A 14879-nucleotide genomic window follows, 5' to 3' on the forward strand; every position below is an offset into this window, starting at 1 on the left:
GCTCAAGCCTAGCGATTTAGAAGTTCAGACCAAGATCAAGAAGAATGAAGAAGAAATTTCACTAAACATCATCCAAAATACACTAAAAGTTCAAATACAAACAAGAAAAAGGTACCAGATAGGTTGATCCAAGCTAGAGCTCCTCTTTTTCTTAAAGCTGTGATAGAGCACCATCAAGAATGAGCTCCCCCTCTCAAAATTTAGCTTTTATACTTAGGTTATATGGTAAAAATCACCATTTTACCCCCGTTTAGTAATTAATATTTATCTATCAATGTAGGCTGGATCTGAATGATCCAACCGTACAGATAGCAAGAGGGGATCAAGACGAACAGATCCATAAACAAATCACCTCAATCCGACTTCAGGATCAAAAGTTATTAATAAATCAATTTTAAACCAATTTAATCCATTCGATTTAAAATTGATTTATTTATTCATTTCATTTTTAAACACGCCATGACGTGTCGCTCTCTCATTGGCTGGCGTATTTTGAATCCTTCTTTTTGCAGAAAAGTCCTTACAAAGCCTGGAATTGCTGTTGGACGCCGTCCAAAAGTAATTGTGTATGTGCCCCTGGCGCACTCTCTCTCCATTGGTTTCTCCTAAAAACATTAAAAAATATATTAAATAATTGCAATAAAACCCTGGAAGATTTTAAATTACATCTTTACACCTGTAGTGGCGACCGAGAGCTGTTTTCAGGGTCTTTTTGCAACGAAACTTTGCAAAAAGGCCCTTCGAAGTTTGAAAATGATATAAATACTTTTTTCTCTTATAAATATACCTTTTTTCCTTAGAATAAATACATTTCCTCTTCAAATAAATCTCAGAAAAATCCTAAAAAATCGTAAAAAAATCTAGAAAATTCACTCATTCATCCCCATGCTGATAAATGTCGAGATTAAATATTAAACTTGCCATTTTCATTCAAAAATAGTTGAAAATTATGGAAAAATCAGAAATCACTTGAAAACACTAGTTTCATGTAAATATATGATAAAAAACTCATTTTAAGCTCTTTAAATGCATAAAATTGTGCTAATAACATGGAATAAAGACATAATTTAGGGTGTTATCAGATGACCTAGCACATCCTTGAGAATAGGATCGTGCCTATTTCTAAGATCGTGCCTAGTTTTTAGGGGGGCATTTAGGCCTTGGGTTGTGCCTATAAAAGGCCCCCCATTTCCCTGGTTTTCTTCACCCACAACTCATCCCTTGATGTTTCTTCTTCTCTCCCTTTGAGTTGAGTAGAGTTTCTTGAAAGTTCATTTGAACTAGAAGTCTCGTCCCCCCTCCCTCTCTCTCTCTCTCTCTCTTGGAGTTGGTGCTCTCTTGACAGTGACAACGCGGGGAAGTGACGAGGCTTGTTGGAATTCCTCCATTAAAGTGGGCTACAACCGTTGTTTTCTTAACGGTTGCAACCTTTGGTATACCGGCGGTTGCAAGCCCTTGATGGAGGGGCTTGCAACTGCCACCCTTTCGAATCCCATTGGGATTCTTTTTAAGGAGTTTTCGGGTCCCCTTGGTCCACCATCGAGAGGAGTCCCCAAGGTGCCATCGCCCTCGAGGAAGAAGCTCCTCGGTGAAGGATCAAGAAGGACCCTCCACCCTCAAGAAAAAGTCAAAGGAGACTCAAATGGAAGGTACGCTTTTGTTTTTGATCTATCAAGGCTAACTACTACGCCTCGGTGTTTCTCCTCGTATCGTCTTGGGATCTTCCTCGACATCTTCTGCATTGGTTCACGTCCAAGTACGCTTCCGCGAGTTTGTGCGCCCAAAACTCTTGCTCCCTCGCTCTCTCCCTCTCTCCATCTCTATCTCTCGCTCTCTTGCTCCACCCCCCCACTCTCCCTCTCTCTCCCTCTCTCCCTCTCTCTCCCTCGCTCTCCCCCCCCCCCCCCCCTCCCTCTCTCTCTATCTCTCGCTCTCTTGCTCCCTCGTTATCTCCCCCTCTCTCTCCCTCTATCTCATGCTCTCTTGATCCCTTGCTATCTCCCCCTCTCTCTCACTCTATCTCTCGCTCTCTTGCTCCTTCCCTATCTCCCCCCCTCTCTCTCTATCTCTCGCTCTCTCGCTCCCTTGCTATCTCTCTCTCTCTCTCTCTCTCTCTCTCTCCCTCGCTTTCTCGCTCCCATGCTCCCACGCTCCCTCGCTCTCTCCCTCTCTCTCCCTCTCTCACTCTCGCGCTCTCTTTCTCCCTCGCTCTCTCCCTCTCTTTCACTATCTCTCGCTCCTCTCTCCTCTCTCCCCTCTCTATTTCTCACACTCTTGCTCCTTCCCTATCTCCCCCTCTCTCTCGCTCTCTCGCTCTCTCGTTCCCTCGCTCTCTCCCCCTCTCTCTCTCTGTCGCTTTCTCGCTCCCACACTTCCTCGCTCTCTCCCTCTCTCCCCTTCTCTCAATCTCGCGCTCTCTTGCTCCCTTGCTATCTACCCCCCCCTCTCCCTCTCTCAATCTCGCGCTCTCTCGCTCCCTCGCTCTCTCCCTCTCTCCCCCTCTCTCTCTCTGTCGCTTTCTCGCTCCCACACTTCCTCGCTCTCTCCCTCTCTCCCCTTCTCTCAATCTCGCGCTCTCTTGCTCCCTTGCTCCCTTGCTATCTACCCCCCTCTCTCTCTCTATCTCTCGCTTTCTCGCTCCCTCGCTCTCTCCCTCTCTCCCCCTCTCTCTATCTCTCGTTCTCTTGCTCCCGCTCTCTGTCCCTCTCTCTCTATCTCTCATTTTCTCCCTCTCTCTATCTCTCGCTCTCTTGCTCCTGCTCTCTGTCCCTCTCTCTGTATCTCTCATTTTCTCCCTCTCTCTCTCTCTCTCGCTCTCTTGCTCCCTCGCTCTCTCCCTCGCTCTCTCCCTCTCTCTATCTTTGGCTCTCTTGCTCACTCGTTTTCTCCCTCTCTCTCTATCATTCGCTCTCTTGCTCCCTCGCTCTCTCCCTCTCTCTATATATCTCGCTCTCTTGTTCCCTCGCTCTCTCCCTCTCTCTATCTCTGGCTCTCTGGCTCACTCGTTCTCTCCATCATTCTCTCTCTTGCTCCCTCCCTCTCTCCCTTTCTCTATCTCTCGCTCTCCTACTTTCTCGCTCTCTCTCTCTCCCTCTATCTATCTTTCTCTTGCTCTCTTTCTCTCGTGCTCCCTTGCGCTCTCCCTCTCTCTATATCTCGCTTTCTTGGTCCCTCACTCTCTCTCTCTCTCTCTCGCCCTCTCCCTATATGTCGCTCTGTGCCTTCGTCGCTCTTTCCCCTTCTACCTAACTCTCGCTTTTTTGCTCCCTTGATGTCTCCCCCTCTATATCTTGCTCTCCTGCTACCTCTCGTTCTCTATCTCTCGTTCTCTATCTCTCGTTCTTTTGCTCCCTCGCTCTCTTTCTCTCTCCCCTTGTATCGCTCACTCGTGAACTCTATATATCGCTCGCTCTATCCTTCTCTCTCTTGGTGTCTTTGTCTCTCTGACCCTCTCTAGTTCTCTCGCTGAGTTTTTTCCCTTGTTGGCTCTCTCTCTTTCTCTCTCGCTTTTGTTACTTTGTCTTGCTCTCTCGTTGACTCTCTCTGTCTCTCAGGTTCTCTATAGTTCTCTTGCTATCTCTCTCTCTCGTTGACTATGTGTTTGTCTCTCGGACTATATGTTGTACTCTCGCGGTCACTCTCGTTGACTCTGCCTCTGTCTCTCTTGTTAGATTAATTTCTTAATCTATGGACAATTATATATATGTATGCATATAATTGCATATTGTTAAGTTATCAGTTATAAATCCCACTTCATATATGATTCGCTTAATAACGGGATTAAGACATTTATAACAATAAGTGTGGTAATTAATTGTGTAGAGGCTAAGCATATCTTAATTGTAATGATGGGATTAATTAAGATAGGCTTAAGAGGACTAAGTATCTCCTCTTCCTATAAATAGGGGCCAGGTGCTTGGGTCATAAGGTAATTGGCTTTTCTCCTGAGCATCCCATTACTCAGAGAGACTTCAGGAAGTCATCCGGTATTGATCCAAAAGGCCTCCCCTGAAGATTGTTCGATTCAACTAAGCGAAGATGCGATGGATCAAGGTATGTTTTACATTGATTTACATTCAATCTTCATCATCCTTGAGAAGCAATGCAAGACTCCTGCGTATCTAACATCTCTGGCTCTCTCTAGTCCTCCCTCTGACTGTGTTTTCGTACTCTCGTTCTCCCTCCCTCGTTCTCCCTCCCTCTATTGCTCTTTCGATCTCCCTCTCTTTGTCTCCCTCGTTGTCTCTCTCGTTTAGTCTGCCCCTATCTCCCTGGCTCTCTCTAGTTCTCCCGCGGACTCTCTCGCAGTGCGCTCTCCCTCTCTCTTTTGCTCTCTGGCTGTCTCTTTCGTTGACTCTGCTTGTCTCTTGCTCTCTCTTGTTCTGCCGTTGATTTTCTCTCTCTCGCACTCTCGCTCTATCGCTGTCTATTTCGCTCTATCGCTGTCTCTCGTTGAATCTGCCTGTCTCTCAGTCTCCCTTACTCTCTCTGTCCCTCTCTCTTTCGCTCTCTCGCTGTCTCTCTTTTTCTCACTCATCTTCTCTCTCTCGCTGTCTCTTTCTCTCGCACTCTAGTTCTATCTCTCTCCCTCGCTCTGGCCCTCGCTCCCTTTCTATCTGTTTCTGTCTCTCTCTCTCTCATGCTCCCTCGCTCCCTCGCTCTCTCTGTTTCCGCTGCACCCTCGCTCCTTCTCTCTCTCTCTCTCTCTGTCCGTTGCACCCTCGCTCCCTCTCTGTCTCTCTCTCTTTGCCGTCCACCCTCGCTCCCTCTCTGTCTCTCTCTCTCTCGCTCTTTCCGTTGCACCCTCGTTCCCTCTCCGTCTCTCTCTCTCTCTCTCTCTCTCTCTCTCTCTCTCTCTCTCTCTCTCTCTCTCTCCCTCGCTCCCTCTCTGTCTCTCTCTCTTTTTTCGTTGCACCCTCGCTCCCTCTTTGTCTCTCTCTCTCTCTCTCTCTCTTTCCGTTGCACCCTCGCTCCCTCTCTGTCTCTCTCTCTTTCCGTTGCACACTCGCTCCTTCTCTGTCTCTGTCTCTGTCTCTCTCTCTCTCTCTCTCTCTTGCACCCTCGCTCCCTCTCTGCCTCTGTCTCTATTTTTCTCTTGCACCCCCGTTCCCTCTATATCTATGTATCTCTCTCTCGTTCTCTTGCTCCCTCGTCCTTTCTCTCGTTCTCTCGTTCTCTTCCTCCCTCACACATACTCTCTCTCTCTACCTTCCTTTTTGTCTCTCTCTCTCACGTTTGCTCTCTCTTTCTCTCCCTTGTTGTCTGTCGCTCTTGCTCTCTCCTTCTCTCTCTTTGTCTATCTCTCCCGCTCCCTTGCACTCTCTTTCTGTCTGTCTGTCTCTCTCTCTCTCTGTCCCCCAATATCTCGCTGTCTCTGTCTCAGTGTCTCTCGCTCTGTCGTTCAATATCTCGCTGTCTCTGTCTCAGTGTCTCTCGCTCTGTCGCTCAATATCTCGCTCTCTGTCTCTCCGGCTCTCACTAATTCTCTCGTCGTCCCTCTTTCGTTGACTGTCTATTTCTCTTTCTCTGGCTCTCGCTCTCTCTCTCTCGTTGACTGTCTCTGTCTATCTCTATGTCGTCCATTTCTGTTCCGCATTTTTATCACGGACGAATGACAAATGGTAAGGATGGTGACGAATGATGGAACGGGACTCATGACGAAATGGTGACAAATGATGAGAGAGTGATGATGGAATGCTGACGATGAGGAATCCGGGATGGATGATAGTCTAGACGAAACGAAATGCCCTGAACGGAGGTCTGAACGGACGTCCTTTCAGACCCGTCCGTCCGTCCGTCCGTCATCCAACATGCCCAGAATTCTCATTTCCTCCAATTTGCGCCAGTAAAATATTTTGATCCGGCTGTAGCTAATAGTGCAATAACTGCATTATCATGGTGCTTAATTTTTTACCCTTTCCGCTCTGCTAGCCTTTCAAACTTCGGAGTTCGGACTATAATTCGAGCCATTAAATCGGAGAGCTAAATTGTTGACTTCCATGCGACGACGGGGTCACCGTGTTCAACTTTTATTAATTTGGTTCCGAGAAATTGTCCCTGAGGCTCAAGGCAATAAAGGTTTAATTAGTTGGCTCGGTTGGTCCATATTATCACTGATACGCTGGCCGCCATGAAGAACGCAAGGTGGGATTGTCTGTGGATTAATAAACTGCGTTAGAGAGAGAGGGAGAGAGAGAGAGAGATAGAAAGATAGAGAGATAGAGAGAGATAGAGAGATAGAGAGAGAGTAGGTGACTAGTCTATTCGCCGGACAGGTGTCCATAGTAGGACCGTTCATGTTGGCACCTTATGGGAGCGTGTTCGCTGCACGCAAGGGCCTAGTGGGTTCCATTAGGAGGGAATAATCGTCTTTGTTTTTGTCTCTTTCGAGAATTCAGTTCGGTCGTCCTTACGCTCCACCACCCCTCCCATACTCATTGAGCAATCCGTCACTCAAAGTTATACTTGATTCAAATTATAAACTTTCTTATCTTTGACGTAATAATGATGTTTAATCCATAAAAAGAATCTTGACGCATGATGTTTAGACCAGGATAATAAACTCCCGAAAAACATCTTTACTTTTTTAATAGGTTCACAAAACATGGCACGAGAAGATATCTAGTTGTTGCATACAATGGTTCTTAGACCCATGCCATAAAAGATCCAGAAACTAAGCTTTTAACCTCATTCACAACTGCATAACCTCTGAGACTCTTCAAAAATGATCATGATCACTGTTATTGATGCGGTTACATCAAGTCACAGCTTTCATGGTATATGGCTGAACCAATAATTTGTCTGCGGATTCCATGGTACGCGACTATTTTTCTCAATTAAAAAAATCTGGTGCAGGACCGGGCCTCAAATTTCTATCCACCCAAAATGTTATTCCGGGGCCTACCCAGAAACAGCCATATTGCTGTTCCTTTTCCGAGATTGTCTAATTTCAGACTTCAGGGAAACACAATTTACCCTGAGAATCACTTGTTTCTGAAATCCGCAATCCCGATATTGATCGTAAGACTGACAAGAAAGACTAACTACCGTGGAGCGAAGGTATTTATGACGAGTAATGGCCCTCTCTTAATCCCACTGCCCCGTCTTTCTTTCGTCGACGGGAAGACACGAAAAGGGAAACGTGGGGGGTCCTACGCCTTTTGGACAGCCTCCTCCGTTGCGCCATTGATATCTCCCTCTCTCTAAAGACGTCTCTGTCTATCTGTCTGTCTTCTGTCTATATGCTCGCCATTCTCTGTACATCGCACAACGCTCTCTAGCCCGCTGTGCTTAACTAGAGGCCCACCTTTCCATCGTCCAACTCTCTCTCTAAATCAAAATATATCTCCTCTCCCTGGAGTTTGAACCTACATGCCTCTCTCGACATCTTATTTATTTGTCTTGCACATTGTGCCTATCTGTCTCTCTGTCTATCCATGAATCATTCTATCTCCCTCTTCCGCGCAGAATCAAGCCAATTCTGCTAGGAAATCCTTCTTTTGTGCCCTCCCTCTCCATCTCAACATATCCATATTTCATTGTAATCTCTCTTTCTCTCTCGTTTTGCTCACCTCTTAGCGAGCATGCCTCGGCTGGTCATGCTCATCGCCATTGTTCTGCTCAGCTTGTTGCGTTCTTGCAAGGGACAGCTCCAGGTCGGCTTCTACCAAGATCAATGCCCCGGCGCAGAGGACATCGTCAAGTCCGTCGTTGCCCGCGCCTTCCAGTTCAATCGTGCCATCGCCCCTCAACTTCTCCGCCTTCATTTCCACGACTGTATCGTCGATGTTGGTTACCCAGTCTTCTCTCGATTTCTCCCCGCGCCTTCTCGACCGTTAATTTTCATCTGCATGCGAATTGTAGGGCTGTGATGGCTCCATCCTCATCGACTCGCCGGACGGGCGGCAGGAGAGCAAAGCCTTTGGTCATCAAGGTCTCCACGGATTCGACGTTATAGAAGACGCCAAGGCACAGCTGGAGTCCGAGTGCCCCGGCGTCGTCTCCTGCGCTGATATTGTTGCCCTTGCCGCAAGAGATTCCGTCGTTCTCGTACGTCTCTCTCTCTCCATCTATCTACTATCTATCTATCTATCTATCTATCTATCTATCTGTCTATCTGTTTATCTATCTGTCTATCTATCTATCTATCTATCTATCTATCTATCTATCTATCTATCTATCTATTCTATCTATCTATATCTCTCTGTCTTTATCTATCTATCTATCTATCTATCTATTCTATCTATTCTATCTATCTATATCTCTCTGTCTTTATCTATCTATCTACTATCTATCTATCTATATCTCTATGTCTTTATCTATCTATCTATCTATATCTATATGTGTCTATCTATCTATCTATCTATATCTCTATGTCTTTATCTATCTATCTATCTATATCTATATGTGTCTATCTATCTATCTATCTATATCTCTATGTCTTTATCTATCTATCTATCTATATCTATATGTGTCTATCTATCTATCTATCTATATCTCTATGTCTTTATCTATCTATCTATCTATATCTATATGTGTCTATCTATCTATCTATCTATATCTCTATGTCTTTATCTATCTATCTATCTATATCTATATGTGTCTATCTATCTATCTATCTATATCTCTATGTCTTTATCTATCTATCTATATCTATATGTGTCTATCTATCTATCTATCTATCTATCTATCTATCTATATCTCTATGTCTTTATCTATCTATCTATCTATATCTCCATGTCTCTATCTATCCATCTATCTATATCTCTGTCTCTCTATCTATCTATATCTCTATGTCTCTAACTATATATCTGTCTATCTATCTATCTATCTATATCTCTATCTCCCTATCTATCTATCTATCTATCATCTATCTATCTATCTATCTCCTTTTCTCTCTCTCTCTCTCTCTCTCTCTCTCTCTCTCTCTCTCTCTCTCTCTCTCTATCTATCCATCTACTTCCTCTCTATCTCTCCATCCTTCTATTTCTCTATCTATATATGTATCGCTCTCTCTCTGGCTATTTATCTTCCACTCTATTGGCCTCTATTCTGCCTATCTTTCACTCTATTTGCTCCCTAATCTCTTACAATCTTTCTATTTCTCTGCCTCTACCTCATGTCCTTTTCCCATGTGCGTGTGTCTTTCCATATCTCTCGACCATAAATTAATCCATGCCTCTCCAACTCATTCTTGTTCGCCAATCAATTCAACCAGATACGTATCTCTCTTCTATTTCTCCTATTAATTCATTAGACTCTTTCTGTACCTACCTATCTATTATATCTATTCATATTTCCGAGTCTATCTCACTTAAGTATTCTTTCCTGTCGGTTTATCTATGTGTCTGTGTCTCCATGTGTCCATCAGTCTCTCTTTCTCTCTCTACCTATCCATATATCTAACTCTCTATCGGTTGATCGTTCTATCGATCTATCTATCTACCCATCTATCTATCTCTCTATCTATCTATCTATCTATCTCTTTATCTATCTATCTATCCAACTATCTAGCTATCTAGCTATCTATCTATCTATCTATCTATCTATCTATCTATATATATATGTCTATTAGTCATTCTGTCTATCCTTCTATATATCTATCCATCATTCATTCATTCTGTCTACCAGGCTATTTATATATATGTATATCTATATATCTTTATCTATCTATATGTCTCTCTCTCTATCTCTCTTTATCTCTATCTACCTTTCTCTATGTAAGTATATCTATCAATATCTAAATATTAAATATAATATATTATCCGCCAATTCCTGAATTCTGCCATGAGCATCTAGACTGCAAATTCCTGTCTCTTAATGTTTTGTATCTGTACAGACGAATGGCCCGTTCTACGAGGTAGAAACCGGTCGGAAGGACGGGTTCTCTTCCTCCATCGACCACGCCAGCAACCTCCCCGACGTCGTTGACCCCATTGACGTCCTCATCAACAAGTTCTCCGCGAAAGGCCTCTCCGCTACCGACCTCATCCTCCTTTCCGGTTACTCTCTCTCTCTTCTATCAATATATACATACACAGGTCAACTTATATATCTCTCTCTATATCTCTCCGTCTACCTCTCTCTCTCTCTCTTTCTCCATCTGTCTGTCTTCCTATCTAGAATCTATCTCTCGATCTATCTGTCTATTTATTTATCTGGAATCTATCTCCCTATCCATCAATCTATCTATCTATCTCGCTATGTATCAATTTATCTATCGATCTATCCATCTACGTGCAGGTTTATCTATATCTCTCTCTTTGTTCGCTGTATCTATCTATCTGCAAACCCATGAATCGATTTATCAATCTGTACATTTACGAATCATCCATCTGTCTATCTTTCTATCAAACTATGTATCTATATACCTATCTCTCTGTTTTCTTTTTGGTCAAAAAGATGACCAGGGCAGCTAGCTCACGCACTGCATTTTCTATTTTTGGCCGCAACTGATTCGATCGATTCTCTGGCAGCGGCGCACACAATTGGGTCGACAGCGTGCTTCTTCATGCCGGAACGACTCTTCAACTTCCGCGGGACTCGGGGGCCGGACCCTTCCATAGCTCCTCCCTTCTTAGCGAAACTACAAAGGATCTGCCCCAACGGCGGTAATGTGAACGTAAGACTCGCCATGGATGACGGCAGCGAGAACGTCTTCGACAACCAGATCTTCGTCAACATTCGCGGCGGCACCGCCGTTCTTCAGTCGGACGCCGCGGCCATGACCAGCGCCACCACCCGACCCATCGTTGATTTCTACGCTCGATCTCCCGAAAACTTCCGCAGAGATTTTGGCATCGCCATGCTTAAATTGGGCAGACTTGACGTGCTCACCGGCTCCGATGGTAATATCAGAAGTGTATGCTCCTCGTTCGACTGAGCTTCTCCTCTTCTTCTTCCTCTCACATCAGAAAATCGCATGAACGGAATAAGGGCCCTAATCTTCGATGTATGTATTCTATATTATTACAGCTTTTGTCGGCGGTAATACACACCGCAGTTTTCTCCTGTCGTCTTCGTTTTAATTGCGCATTTAATTTTTTGCATCCAGCTACTGCCTCCTTTAATGTCATCTTAACTTCGTACCCATTCCCAGATTAAAAACAATTAGAGGAAATTTGAAATCATTACATTAAACTCAAGATAAGGAAGGTTGATATGTTGGGTGGTCGGTCAATGTCATTGGTCGGCTCTTTGACCTGTCAGATGAACTAACGAAGCTCAGATCGAACGTTAATTAATGTATTTCCTTAGAGAGAGAACGAAGAAGTTGGCGCCTGAGGAACGAGAAGGAGCGAATGTGAGCGCAATAGAGAGAGAGAGATATTGGGTTAAGCGGAGAGAGAGAGATGGAGAGACGGAGCAAGAGATGAAAGACATGATATGAGGAGGCAAAAGAGGAGTGAGGATAAAGGACTCCAGGATTTGAGCTATTGCGTGTTAGAGAGAGATAGAGATCCCAGAACGTTGCCATCATTCTCTCCACGGAAAGAAAACTGGCCAGATCGGCAAAACAGGAAATTGGGGGTGTCGTGGCGGCCTTTGAAGTCGACATCGGCGTTCTTCCAGCTTGCGTTCCACCGCCACCTGTTATTTGGCGACGGACGATCGGCATTTAAGAAGCGGATGGACTTAACTTGAGAGGTGGCGCAGCCATTAAGACAGCGCCCCACCGTGGTCCCCTGGAATTGAGGAAAGTTTTCTTTCCTGTGAAGGTTTCCTGTGGAGAGCACTAATGCGGAGTACAGCTCAGACAAGAATGCGCGAGATCAAGTATCTATGTGGGATGTTAGCAAAGAATTTCTTCGACGCAACAAACAGCGATAAAAGAACAAAATCTCTTGGGTTTTGTACGTTTGACGATAGTATTTCCTTTTTATAGTATCCTTTCTAACCGACTATTCCGTGCGGAGGATTAATTTCATCTAAGCTGGCCTGTGTGAAGAAGCCAACGCCGTGCACATCCTGTCCACCTCCCAGATGAAGCAGAAAGGAAAATAGTCCTACTCTCTTTCTCTCTCAAGACCTTCCGGCCGTCCTCTATTTCTCTCGTACTTTTTCTTACTCTCTTTCTCTCTCTCTTAGTCTTTCTTACTCTCTTTCTCTCTCTTTTATTCTTTCTTACTCTTGCTTATTGCTTCCCACTCTCTCTATGTCTCTCTTATTGTCTCTCATTCCCTCTATCCTTCTCTTACTCTTTCTTACTCTCTCACATACTATTTCTTACTCTCTCTTATTGCCTCCCACTCTCTCTCTGTATGTCTCTCCTCTCTCTATTACTGTCTCTCTTACTGTCTCCCTCTCTATATCTCTCTCCTACTCTTTTTTTATTCTCTCCTATTCTATTTCTTACTCTCTCTCACTTTGCTTCCCCTCTCTCTCTATGTCTCTCTAACTGTCCCCCTCTCTCTATCTCTCTCTTACTCTTTCTTACTTATCTCTCTCTTACTGTCTCCTACTCTCTCTCTATCGGTCTTAATCTTTATTACTCTATCTCTCTCTTACTGTCTGCCACCCTCCCTATCTCTCTAACTATTTCTTATTCTCTCTCACTTACTATTTCTTACTCTTTCTTACTCACTCACTTGCCATATCTTTCTCTCTCGGACTTGCTCTTTTTTACTCTTTCTTACTCTCTCTCTTTTTACTTAACATTTTCTTCAGACACTTGTCTTTGTCTAACTGACACTAAAGAACGCCAGAGCCCATCTCAGTAATGCTTCTGATAGCGACCAATCTCCATCAGCCAGAATTCCAAATCTTCTGCACAATCCTATCTCTACATCTCTCGTTATATACATATAAATATTTCTTCTGACGACCGTTTTTGTCTCATTGTCACTCATGAACGCCAGAGTCCGTCTCAGTACAGCTTCTATAAGCGATCTATCCGCGTCTGGCAGACTTCCAAACCTTCGGCAAAATCCTATCTCTACATCTCTATCTCTTTCTTCCTCTCTGGGCCGGCGAATCTCGTGGCTGACATGCCTCGACTCGCCATTCTCACTGCTATTCTCTTGCTCAGCTCGCTACGCTCCAGCCGGGGACAGCTTCAGGTCGGCTTCTACGCCGGTTTGTGCCCCCGCGCGGAGGACATCGTCCGGACTGTCGTCACTGGCGCATTCCTCAATAACCCGTCCGTCGCCCCGGCCCTCCTACGCCTTCACTTCCACGACTGTATCGTCGATGTTCGTCATCCCCTTCATCTCTCTCGTTCTCTCCTTTCTCACCATTTTCGTCTCATCTTCGTCTTGACGTGACTGCCAGGGCTGCGACGGCTCCATCCTCGTCAGGACGCCGGCCGGACAGCAGGAAAACCGCGCTTTCGGCCACCAGGGCCTCCGCGGACAAAGCATTATCGACGACGCTAAGGCCCAGCTCGAGCTCGAGTGCCCCGGCGTCGTCTCCTGCGCCGATATCGTCGCTCTCGCTGCACGAGACTCTGTCGTTCTAGTACTGCTATCTCTCTCTCTAATCATGTATCTTTCTACATACGTATCCATCTCTCTTTTTCTCAGTCACTTCCTCTGTTTTCAGTCGAACGGGCCGTTCTACCTTGTGGAAACAGGCCGCAGAGACGGCTTCGTCTCGTCCGTCGTGGACGCCAGCGTTGTCCCCGAGGTCTCCGACCCCATTGAAGTCCTCCTCATTAAGTTCGCTCAGAAGGGCCTCACCGCCCAGGATCTCGTCGTCCTCACCGGTCTCTTTCTCTCTCTTTCTCTCTCTCTCTCATATCTATTAGTTAAACGATACGTTCATGTCCGATGCATCTACCCATGTGTCTATCCATTTATCTATCTTTTTATGTATATTTTTTCTTTAATTCTTTCTAGCGCAGCTATTTACTGCAGACCCGGGTTTGTACTTGCAGCGGCGCACACGATAGGCACGACGGCGTGTTTCTTCATGACGGGGCGGCTGTACAATTTCCAGGGAACGAGGCGGCCGGACCCATCGATAAATCCCATGTTCTTGGGAACTCTGCAGGCGATTTGCCCGCCAGGAGGCAACGGCAATGTCCGTCTCGCCATTGATAACGGTAGTGGGCAGTTTTTCGACGCCCAGTTCTTCTCTAACATCCGCGCCGGCTTCGCCGTTCTACAGTCCGACGCGGCTCTTTATTCTCACCCCGCCACCCGCCCCTTCGTCGACTTCTACGCCGTGGATCCGGCCAGCTTTGCCCAGGATTTCGCCCTCGCCATGGTTAAGCTCGGCAGAATTCAGCGAGTCACTGCCGGCCACGTCCGAAGAGTTTGCTCCTCTGTTGTTTGATACCTGCCAACACGAAATCATAAAACAGCCGCGGTTTCTGGTCTGATGGCGTTGACGATTGCAGCGAAGATCTACCTTGGTTCATTCCCCCTAGTAGAATAACGGTCCGTAAAACTAGCGATGAAATATTTTATTTCTAACATTAATTGTCAGTCACCAGTTTCTGGCTCCCCTGATTTGCAAGGAGAGAAAAAGCTGACAGAAGAAGGTGGCTGATCTTGTTTCCATTATCCAGGAGTCAAAACACAAGGTTCACCCCAAGCGGATCGCACAATTACCTCATGAGTGTTGCCAGTTTTTTATAGGAGTGAGTCGACATAAACTTGGAAACTATTGGGTCTCACGAACCTACTTTGCCAGGAACTAAATATTAGACAAGAGATTGTCGTTGACTTGAACCCAACGATTAGCTGTCAAAACCCAAGGTCTATACAGCCGGCAAATAAAATTACTCTGGCAGTTTTTTTTATTATTGTATCATGAATCAATAGAAGACTCTCCCGCGTAGTTTGTTTTGCTGTGATAAAAAATTCATAGATGACTGTCTTAACTTAGTGTCAGTAGGACAAATGTCAAAAACCCAATGTTGGCCTAACGTGCTCATT

At 45.2% G+C, this 14879-nt stretch overlaps 2 protein-coding genes across 3 annotated transcripts; both read left to right on the forward strand.

Annotated features, from left to right (window-relative positions):
• The first annotated feature begins 7285 nt into the window (after window positions 1–7285).
• LOC144704521 (peroxidase 43-like) lies at window positions 7286–11010 on the forward strand. The gene is made up of 4 exons (XM_078576966.1): window positions 7286–7787; window positions 7864–8049; window positions 9839–10001; window positions 10476–11010. Exons 1-4 carry the CDS (start codon window positions 7584–7586, stop codon window positions 10880–10882), a joined length of 960 nt encoding a protein of 319 aa, XP_078433092.1. The 5' UTR covers window positions 7286–7583; the 3' UTR covers window positions 10883–11010.
• A 1691-nt stretch (window positions 11011–12701) lies between these two features.
• On the forward strand, window positions 12702–14442 carry LOC144704383 (peroxidase 43-like). 2 transcript variants are annotated; one of them, XM_078576797.1, is made up of 4 exons: window positions 12702–13190; window positions 13270–13455; window positions 13540–13702; window positions 13841–14442. In XM_078576797.1, exons 1-4 carry the CDS (start codon window positions 12987–12989, stop codon window positions 14272–14274), a joined length of 987 nt encoding a protein of 328 aa, XP_078432923.1. In that variant the 5' UTR covers window positions 12702–12986; the 3' UTR covers window positions 14275–14442. The 2 variants fall into 2 exon arrangements, with proteins under 2 accessions (XP_078432923.1, XP_078432924.1); XM_078576798.1 differs by having other exon boundaries at window positions 12824–13190; window positions 13874–14442.
• The last annotated feature ends 437 nt before the right edge of the window (window positions 14443–14879 follow it).

This window comes from Wolffia australiana, chromosome 6 (assembly GCF_029677425.1).
Source record: "Wolffia australiana isolate 7733 chromosome 6, ASM2967742v1".
Lineage (NCBI taxonomy): Eukaryota > Viridiplantae > Streptophyta > Magnoliopsida > Alismatales > Araceae > Wolffia > Wolffia australiana.